Source organism: Tuber melanosporum (genome assembly GCF_000151645.1).
Source record: "Tuber melanosporum whole genome shotgun sequence assembly, scaffold_275, strain Mel28".
NCBI classification, from domain to species: domain Eukaryota; kingdom Fungi; phylum Ascomycota; class Pezizomycetes; order Pezizales; family Tuberaceae; genus Tuber; species Tuber melanosporum.
Window position 1 is genome coordinate 74,438 of NW_003298947.1, and position 10,332 is coordinate 84,769.

At 46.5% G+C, this 10,332-nt stretch overlaps 3 protein-coding genes; 2 read left to right on the top strand and 1 right to left on the bottom strand.

Moving 5' to 3' along the window:
• Positions 1-2,963: 2,963 nt before the first annotated feature.
• GSTUM_00001304001 (uncharacterized protein) lies at positions 2,964-4,953 on the top strand (the record flags this gene model as incomplete). XM_002838749.2 has 7 exons in its annotated part: positions 2,964-3,182; positions 3,248-3,359; positions 3,424-3,632; positions 3,694-3,836; positions 3,886-3,948; positions 4,013-4,601; positions 4,673-4,953. 7 exons carry the CDS (start codon positions 2,964-2,966, stop codon positions 4,871-4,873), a joined length of 1,536 nt encoding a protein of 511 aa, XP_002838795.1. The 3' UTR covers positions 4,874-4,953.
• An 89-nt stretch (positions 4,954-5,042) lies between these two features.
• On the bottom strand, positions 5,043-5,667 carry GSTUM_00001305001 (uncharacterized protein; the record flags this gene model as incomplete). XM_002838750.2 has 1 exon in its annotated part: positions 5,043-5,667. The coding sequence occupies exon 1, from the start codon at positions 5,289-5,291 to the stop codon at positions 5,043-5,045; it is 249 nt and encodes an 82-aa protein (XP_002838796.1). The 5' UTR covers positions 5,292-5,667.
• A 1,019-nt stretch (positions 5,668-6,686) lies between these two features.
• Positions 6,687-7,929, top strand: GSTUM_00001306001 (uncharacterized protein; the record flags this gene model as incomplete). XM_002838751.2 has 2 exons in its annotated part: positions 6,687-7,607; positions 7,685-7,929. Exons 1-2 carry the CDS (start codon positions 7,346-7,348, stop codon positions 7,927-7,929), a joined length of 507 nt encoding a protein of 168 aa, XP_002838797.1. The 5' UTR covers positions 6,687-7,345.
• Positions 7,930-10,332: the final 2,403 nt, after the last annotated feature.

Here is a 10,332-nt window from a genome sequence, read left to right on the forward strand (position 1 = left end):
GACTTAAAGTAGTCACATGTGCGAAACTCATAAACCAATCATAATGCAATAAACAAGTCATATAACTCGACTGAGACATATGCACGAAACCCATGACATCATAATGAGGTCATGTGCGAAACATAAATCATATGCGCAAGGCTTGCCCGTAAGGCATACTCGTAAGGCATACTCGTCAGGTGCATGTCCCATGACTCATACTTGAGCCATGTGCGAAAGCATCACAAATCCCACACATAACTAATCATATGACCCGAATAGGTCATATGCGTGAAACAATAACATACCTGTTACTCATAATCATGTGTCACGTGAAAAACCCTTTCCTCGCTAAGCCACGTTCGTGACACCATGACTCATAATTGAATCATGTATAAGTCAGCAGAGGGGTCTCATAAGACTTACGCTTATGAGTTATAGGATATGGTGATGCAAAGGTATAAGTAACACTAGAGTTTGGGTTGAGTGAGGTGTCTTTATAAGGCAAGTCCTGATATCTCTTGAGTAGACTCTTCATTTATCCACTTAAGTTTTTTCCTATACTATAAGTTAACTCTATAATTTTATTTACAAACAAACATCTCCAGCGACACTAGGCAAGCAAGATGTCTCGCTTACCAGGCGAAGATGTGACTGCAAAGATATATTGATAGGTATTATCAGAAGTAATAACGAAGATGAGAAGTCTCATAGCTATCGAGATATTGAAGAAGTAAGTTCATTATCTGTTGAAAAACTAACATATGGAGTAGGATCATTATATACTACAAGCAGCAAGTGAATGAATATTGTTTCCTATTCTGACATGAGGGTTTGGCTAGACGAACAACACTGTTTGTTATATGTGTTTACATTATATTCTTGATTTGTCTCTGTCTGGCTGTAGTTCTAATGTTACATCTTTGATCCAGTCCATCTTTGTACTCTTTATTCCAGTCCACCTTGTAACTCCTATTAGCCTCTTGGTCTCCAATGGTTTCTCCTAGTACTTAGTCCTTGTCCTCTGACATCTTTACTCTCATTATCCCTTGACTACCTCTTGTTTATCCTGATAGTTACAATTATCATCTTAGTCATATTACTATAATTTATTAAATTTTACTTTTTGATAATTTTGTTTTCTTTCTAGTTCTTAACTTTAAAATAATAACTTTACTAGGGGCTTTTTACTAACAATTTTGTAGTAAATTTATGGCTGAACATTTTTATTTCCATGAAGGTATCTCTTCTAAAATAGATATTTTTTACAAAATTTATTATAAACTAGTAAGAATTAGGTTTCATATGACTCATAGTTATGAGTTATATATTATTATTATATAATAACTTATTGTGTAAAAAACTTATACTATTGGATTAAATCAATATGTTATTATATATTATAAGTAATGCTGTAATGCATGTGTAATGGAATCCTGTTGTTCTTTACCAATATAACTAGCTTGATGTCAGTTCTCGCCCATTTATGACTCTTCCTGATAGTGCATATTTCCTTTACTGCTTAGTTGGTACTCAATTGAGTACATCTCCTTTGTTCACTTATTTGTATCTGAAAATATATTTGAACTTACCTGAGATCACATGTGTAGTATTTGATATTTAAAATAATGAGAGACCATGTCATAGAATCTACAATTAAATAGTATGTATTGTTAACAAAATATATAACATCATATTAAATTATGAAATACTGTTATAGGATATTGTATATGATTATAATATTATAGTATGTAAATATCTCCAATGTTATTATTCGATTTGAGGATATGATTTAGAATAAGAATTTATTTTATTAAATTGTATGAAAACATGATGTCCTTAATTTATTCTGGTTACTTTGGTTGGAATTTCTATAAGCTAGCTCTGATCTTTTACATTGTGGACCTGACTCTTGTAATGGTCTTGCCAATATTGCACACTTACCTTTTAACAGTATGTTACTAGTTTTTTTTTTTTTTTTTGTCTCTATTGGTCAACAGGGGAATGGTATTGTCTTACTATGGATTGCATGAGTGCCACTTCCTATATATCCTAATTGTTGGGCAATTTTGTAATTGCTTGTCACTGAGTTGTAATGTTAGGATCATGCCACTAGTCAGTTCGGTGGACGTTTGTAGGTAATCGTGCTACAACGGATGTCTCGGTGGTCATGCAAAATGTATAGTAACCCCCCCATCTTCGGGCACCCGCGCTGGGGGTGAAGTTTTGGGATACTGTATACAGGGAGTGGAAAACGTCTGTGCGGAGAACACAAAAATAATAATATCCGCTTGACTATTGCAATGATGGGGGTTATATACCTTTTTGGGTATAAGGCCGTCTGGACAAACACATGAAGGAGCTTTTGCGCTGTCAGCTGTACCCCTGTTTGTCCCAATACTTCAACCCTACCTGCAGCAACTTATGGCCTGGACAATTATTGCGCGCCGTGTGAACTTAACGAGTGCCCAAGGGTGCGAAGTTGTTTGGAGAATAAATCCTGAGTCTGGAGAGCAAATATAGCCACGTGAAATCGAGCTGAACTTTAACCAATGGGAATGATTCACTGGAGCGCCGCGGGCTACTGGTGTGTGTTAGTACAGTTACTAGTACAAGTACATGTACCGAGGTGCAGTAGCTGGGAATTAAGCTTTTGGCACGAGTACTGTACCATTGGGCGTCATACCGTACTCGTTCATTGAGTGGGCGGGTACAGTGGATGGAAGGGAAGGAAGGATTTCAATATTACAAGTACTGTACAAGTATAGTAATCTGTAACGCCTCATTTTTTCCTACTGATATGATCTGAAACCTTGTGCTTGTTGAGCGTGATAATTGCTCGTGCGGCGGGCTGCTTTTTTATTTGATTTTTTAGCCTTGTTCGAGCTCTCAGAAATTAATAAAGAGCAAGGCCTCTCTTCCTTTAATGGTTCGCCTCTAATCAAAAGGGTACAGATTAGTTCGTCAATTCATAATATTCGGTCATGGATGCCAATCCTGCTTCGTTGTCTGGGGAAGACGTCAAAGGAGCTTCTTCAGGGCAACTCGACCTTGATGTCACTCAACACACGCTTTTTGAGGAGGCGAACCGATACGATCACAATCAGACATTCAGAGAGGCGCTCAGAGATGAGAAGGGAGTTCTACTCTGGGCAGGTGTGATGGGCGCTGCCGCATTGAGTTGGGGATTTGATGCTCAAGTAGTAAGTCATACCTGCTCGCTGCCGGTTCTCCTACGATCGAAACATTCCTAACAACGAGAATACAGAACGGGGCAGCAATCTCGGTAGAGGCCTTCAGAAGAGACTTCGGGTATATATACGAGGGGAAGGCTGTTCTTCCGGCTAACTGGCAGACGATATTCAACGTTACCAGCACAGGTCTGTACCCCCTCTCAGTGTTAGCTTGGCTATTCAATTGGTGCTGACAACTGAAAACTTCTAGTTGGTGCCTTCTTCGGAGGTCTGGCTAGCGGCTACATCGCTGATAGGGTAGGCCGTAAGTGGTGTGCTTGGTTGGGGTCATGGATACTGTGCGCGGGAATTGCTCTTGAGATCGCAGCGACGACACGTGCCGTGTTCACTGTTGCAAAGGTAATCTTAGGAGTCGCACTCGGGTTTTATTTGTCTGTGGCACCTGCGTACTGTTCCGAGGTATGATATCATGCATGCCATTTCCCCATCTCTCGCGAACCCCAAGGCTGATGAGTCGTAGATCTCGCCGGTTGTCCTTCGTGGTATCACAACCTGTGGCGTTTCACTTGCCATTGTTGTCGGCCAATTGCTTTCTAACGTGGCTATCAAAATCTTTGGAGAGCGTCTCGACAGATGGGCTTACAGAGGGCCTTTCTGTGTGCAGTTCTTTCTGCCCGTGATGCTGATTTTAGTTATTCCTTTCGCCCCGGAGTCCCCATGGCACTTGGTACGCAAGGGTAACATCGAGGGAGCTCGCGCTTCTCTCATTCGGCATGTACTCCTCCGGGGAAGTAAATTTTGAATAGCACTATACTAACGTTCCCCCTCCCGTCTTAAAGCCTCCACGGAACGGATCGTGACATCGCGCCGCGCCTCGCGCAGATCCAAGAAACACTCCGCTTGGAAAACGAACTCTACACGAACGCCGCATGGCTGGACTGCTTCAAGGGCGTCGATGCTCGCCGAACAATGATAACAGTGGGCGTATTCTGCTGCCAGCACCTTTCCGGCATCATCTTTGTGCTCGGCTACTCAACCTACTTCTTCCAGCTCGCCGGTCTCCCCACCTCGCAGACCTTCTCCCTCGGCGTCGGTGTCACCGCGTGCGGTGTCGCGGGCAACATTTCCAGCTGGTGGCTCGTCAACACCGTCGGTCGTCGGATCGTCGCCTTCTACGGAATGGTGGTGTTGACCGGCATGCTCACGCTCATCGGCGTCTTCGACGTCATTCCTACCGCTGGGGCGCAGTGGGCGCAGAGCGCGTTCACGGTCATCTACTCGTATGTCTGGTTCTTGACCATTGGAGCGATGGGTTATGTCATTCTTGGAGAGGCATCTTCCTCCAGACTTAGGAGTAAGAGTGTTGGCCTTGCGGCGGTGGTGCAGAGTCTTTGGGGGTTGATTATGAACTTCGCTCTCCCTTACTTTGTACCCCACCCCCCCCTCCTCCCTATTGTGTAAAATTTCCTTGCGCATGCGCTGATCGAGATGGTGAATAGGTAAACCCCGATGAGGCGAACCTTCGCGGTAAGGTCGGATTCATTTTTGGCGGCACAAGCTTGCTTGCTACGGTCTGGGTCTTCTTCTGCGTGCCAGAGTTTAAGGGGCTTACCTTCTCGGAGATTGACGAGAGGTTTAAGATGAGGGTGCCCGCGAGGAAGTTTCAGGAGTATAAGGGTCGGCCGGAATCTGATGGTTAAAGGGTTTTGCCATTTATTTCACTTTTTTCAGTATTTGAAGGGGTGAGGTTGTATGAAGGGACTCTACCTTAGATGGTGTTGGGATAATATTGTGAGATGACGAGATTAATGTAATGTTAGCGAATTATGTGACTTATGAATTTTGATCCCAAACCCTGATATTGGTGTCTCAGCCACACACTCTCTGGAGATACTCCTGATCACCTGAGCTGTTTAGAGGGTACCTATGATGTTGGGGCGATTTCCTCTGGGCTCCGTTGCATGATAATGACTGACCGAAGTACCAATATTCATAAGAAATCACTCGATGCAAGGTATTGTACTCTGGCTTCACGACCGGATCGACCATAGCCCGCAAGGGGGACAGCCCAAAAAGAGTATGGATTGATGGATATCCTTTCCAAAAGCACACCCTCATTCCAACTTATCAATTATGAGACCGCCAACAAACTATAGATTTTCCCAAGCGAGCAACTGAAAAGGTTACCAGCTCTCTGTTCGCCCCCGTGCCTTTCTCTCTCACAAGACCCAGTCAATCTCCACCTCTTAACCGAAAGTACACCATGCCCTCGGGAGTAGTAAGTATATCAAGAAATATGAATTCCTCCAGACCAACCGATCCGTACTCGCGAATTCGTTTACCAGCTCCGGTGGCCGTGGAGGGTAGGTAGGATATGGGAATTTCACAGATACGAGTAATGGCCACGGGTTGGGTAGGGGGGGTTCCAACTTGTAATGCTACCGATGGGCAGCTTCGGAGGTGAGAGTTTTAGATAGAGGGTTGTGATACCGTGTGATCCAGTGCTTCGAAGCGGTAACTGCGACAAAGTGGGTTGAACTCCCAGAGCTAGGTTTAAACTTGGGATATTCGTGGCCCATGAGATTGATAATGGCTTATGTAGGAACTGCTGCTTGCTGGGGGAAGTTTTGTCCGCGATTACGAGGATTGTTGAACGTCACTGAATTCAGTAGGTCTTTATCAATAGATGATCGAAAACACATGCGAGGCCTCCTCTGGGTGGGGTGGGTTCTTTTTTTTTTTTTTTTTTTTTTGAATTGTGGCGAGGGCTTGAGAACCTTGGTATAATATCACACATGCGGCTTGCTATCGTATATAGTAGTATAGTGACTGTCAGGTGCACATTATTGGGTAGGACATCATATCAGAATCACATAATAAGTCCGCGCGTGAGGGGGAGTGCTGGACTGGAACCACTTCCTGAGATCTATGAGCGTTTGACGCTTATGGTATCATAGATCTCTGCTGGGTATTCCCCTGTGCGTGAAACTGCTGTCGGGGGTCCGTACCGAAGCCTATTTCCTCCGTACTCTGATTTCCAGACCGGAGTCACCTTTTCTTGGTGAGTTACCGCTGGGGGACTGGACAAAACAGGAGGAAATTGCATCTGCCGTCCAGCTTGAGTGTATTGAAAATCCTTCGGCTGAATTCGTAAGCCTGCCGATGTTGTGGTATGGTATCCGCTTTATTGATGGCTGAGATCTGGAGGTTTGGAAATTTTTGATCACTATTCCCGCCCACTCTTTGTCGCAAAAGGAAAGGATAATAGGAACAGCCTATCCTCCGCTTTTAAGACCACATACCGAAACCCTAGCTCTTTCAAGGAAAACAAAAAGCCTTCCAACTTCCCAGTCGTTATTCTGATATGCCTTCCCCACCTGGTAATCAGAGCTGCCAAGCCAATACCAATCTTTATCCTAGTTTATCTCGCCAAGCCAACCCTAATCCCACCTCACTCCCGTAGCTCGCGCGTGTCCACAAAGAATTGGGAAACAAAAACACTTGTCTTGGTAGAGATCTGCATGGGATCAGCGGGAATAGTTTTTCCGCTTCCTGCCAACACACACACCGCACAGAGAAAGTGCGGCGCTCACCATTTAGACTGTCACCGAGCCGCCTACATTTTCGACCGGCATCTTTTCTTGAGAGAGAGAGCCAAGTGACGACGCTGTGGAATTTTTTTTTCACGAAAGCTGTGTTTCTCCGGTCGAGAGCTGTGGCTTCAGCGTTGGGGGCGTCTCGGTTTGGGGCTTACAGGATTGCTAGTGCGGCCAGGAGCTTGGGGATGTCGAATTCGAAAGGGGACATGTTGGGTTCTTCGGAACGTAAACGAAAGCACCAGTTTGAGGCGGAAGACGCAGGTGAAGGAGAAGAAGGCACTAAAGCCGGTATGTCCCCTCTCTGAAACCAAAAATACCAACCCCTCTTATCGAACAGTAGTCAAAATACATCGCTACCCCCCAAATCCTGCCATCACAACCTGCACCCCGCCAAAAGAAATACCTTACACACCCCGCGACCCTCGCGACGCCCTGGCCCCCTACATAATATCACCGTCCGCCTTCTCCCCCTCCGTAATCTTGAAACAAACCCCGACATCTGTGTTCATCCGGGACGCGTTCCCGAAAGCGCTCGTGCACACACTACTCCTGCCTCGGGATCCCGAGAAGACCATGCTGCACCCGTTCGAGGCGTTCAAGGACGAGGCCTTTCTGGCGCGGGTTCGGACGGACGCGGAGGAGTTGAAGGGGTTGGTGGCGAGAGAACTGAGGAGGAAAATTTGCGGCGGTGGCACGGCGGCGGGCGGGAAAGGGGTGGATTGGGGGGCGGAGGTTAGGGTTGGGGTTCATGCGGGGCCGAGTATGAATCATTTACATGTGCATGTAATCTCGCGCGAGGGGTTCTCGGATAGGGTGAAGAAAAGGGCGCATTATAGTACACTTCCCCACGCTTCCCCCACCTCTTTTGATATGACTTTGTTGAGGGTTGTAAGGGCTAATTATTGGGAGTAGATTCGTTCAATACGGCGTTTTTTGTCCCGCTTGAGGAATTGCCGTTGCGCGATGACGATCCTAGATTGGAACATCATGAGCGGGCAAGATTGCTGAAGATGGACTATACGTGTTGGAGGTGTGGGCGCGGGTTTGAGAATTCGTTCGTTGGAATAAAACAACATGTTGCTGAGGAATTTGTAGAGTGGAAAAAGGCATTGATTGAGGCAGGGGGAGGTGGAGGCGGAAAAGCTACAAGTGGTTAGTTTTGATGGGTCCTACAGTAATGACTGGCTGAAGCTGTACTATCATACCATAGACGATTCAAAACATTAGAATAGCTCTTGTGTTTTACCCGTGGCTTCCTCTCGGATAACGCAATCTCCCATGTTCCATCGCTAGAATCTCTCATCATCGTCTTCATCGTCCCTCTGTCCATCCCCCACATATGGTACCTTTCCGAGATCCCTCACCAAATTTTCTATGCCCAACTTTCTCCACAAATTAGCACGAGAATGGAGCATCTTCCTCCTGTACACGACATCCACTGGCTCCTCATCCGCCTCTTCGTCCTCGTCCTGCTCTGCTTCATTCTTCTTTCTCTCTTTGATCCTCTCTTTCGCCTCAGTTTCAAAGAAGAACCGCTTATTAAATTCCCGAATCCGATGCCAAATGTATTCCTCATCCTCCTCGCCGACATGCAATAGTAGGCTATCCGTCGAGAAATCCAAAATTCGGACTTTCCCCCGCGCGGACTTTTCCCGCTCTTCGTTCTCCTCCGCAATCGCTAGCACTTGGTTTATGGACCGCCAATTTTCGAAGTGTAAGTGTTCTGAAGTGTATCCCGTACCCTCGTCTACCTCTCCCGGTTTTGCTATACCCATACTAGCAAGCGTAGTGTAGTAGGATTCTAATTCTTCCTTTGAAACAGGAGGGGGTGATGAACCAGCTGGGAGCTTGGAGGGAATGGTAGAGAAGCTGGGGTCCGCCGAAAATTCATGGGGCTCTCCGTGATTCTGTAATACCATGAGGAATTTCGCAGACGCCTTTTGAATATCTTCGCGCATTTTCTCTACCGACATTTTCGGGTTTTCAGGGAGGGGACAGGAGAGTCTGATGCTGTGAAACCGGGGGGCCGTTTTTCGTATAGGATTTGAGAATGCATTGTCCGCCGCTTCGAGAATATCTGAAGAGGACATTTTTGAATCAAGGAGCTTCGTAGCATCTTGTGGTCCGAGCCCGCATGCAGCGAGGGAGCGCATAAGGAACTTTTTGTCCGTGGACTCTGGAAACCTTTTCTTTAAAATTTTCCAGGTTTTCACTACCATGTTTATATCGCCGATAGCGCGATAGGCACGCCCCATGGCTATCAAGTGGTGGCTGGTGAACTTGACTTCCGTATCCCGCATCACTGCTAAGACCGCTTCTAACATGTCCCTTCTTTTTAGGTCACCGGCAACATATAAGAGAGACACCCATTTGGAGGGAGGAAACAGGAAACCCCGGCTCAGCGCCGCCGTCGTAATCTTGTCTATTTGTTGGTGGATGAACTTGTACCCTTCTTGATATCGCTTTCCCAGGGTTGTAAGAGGGCCGTCGCTTGCTGATGACATGATGGCGACTAATAGCCTCAAAATCAAACTACCATTGACCTCTCCCTTGGCACCAGCGAATGCCGTCGCAATGGTAAACATAGATCGCACATCCCGGTAGTTAACCCATATGCCATGAAGAATGGTTCTCATTATTCCGCGCCCTAGTGGCATACCCACCCGACAGCGGATTATGGCAATGACGGCTGTTTCATTCGGGGGACGCTCAAACATGAACAATTCCTCAATGTATTTCCTGGATGCGGATTCCGGGTGCAGCCGTAGGTAGTGATCATATAGCTCGTAAGCCCCCCTCCAGTTCCCATTCAATAGCCTCGCCGCCAGAATCCCTTGTATAAGTATCCGGGATGTCGGGGGGCAATCGGACTTGTAAAAGCGCTTTACAGCTTCCTTATACATTCCCTCCATTATGCTCAATTTTGCGCCGCGATATGTCAGCGCCTCGATCATGATCCCAAATGTTTGAACGGAGCACGATTTCTCGCCGTGGTCCACCAGCCAGTTCCAATATTTCACCAAGTCCTCCAGCGTCCCCGAAACCCGGAGCACACCGATTAGATACCCGCTCACCAAATAGTGAGAGGCCAATAGACCAGCTTGGATGTCCCGAATGACGGTATGGGCTGCATCAATCAGGTCATCGCTCACACCCAAATTCTTCTGCCGGATTAAGGCCGCAATGACCAACTCCCGAGTGAGGAGCTGCACATCCTCCAACGTTAACAAGCCCTTATCACGCAAATAGCAGTAATCCGGTGTTCCTGCTTGAAACGGTAGTGGATGTGGTGCATAATTGGCCCGAATACGTCCTCGAAATTCTGCTAGTCGCGTCAAGTCGGACATTGCGGAGTCCGATTTGATGTTGGGGGCGATATTTGTGGGAGGGTTGTCTGGTGTCGTGTCCAGTGTGCGAGCCCCGTCGGTCTTTAGAACATCTTGGGGTGGCCATTGCTTGCTATAATATTGGTGGCTGTAACACGAATTTGACTGTAGAAGCCGGAGGAAGCCGGGACCTTTCTCAACCTGGGCTGCCTCATGCGCTTCCCTCCGTGAGGA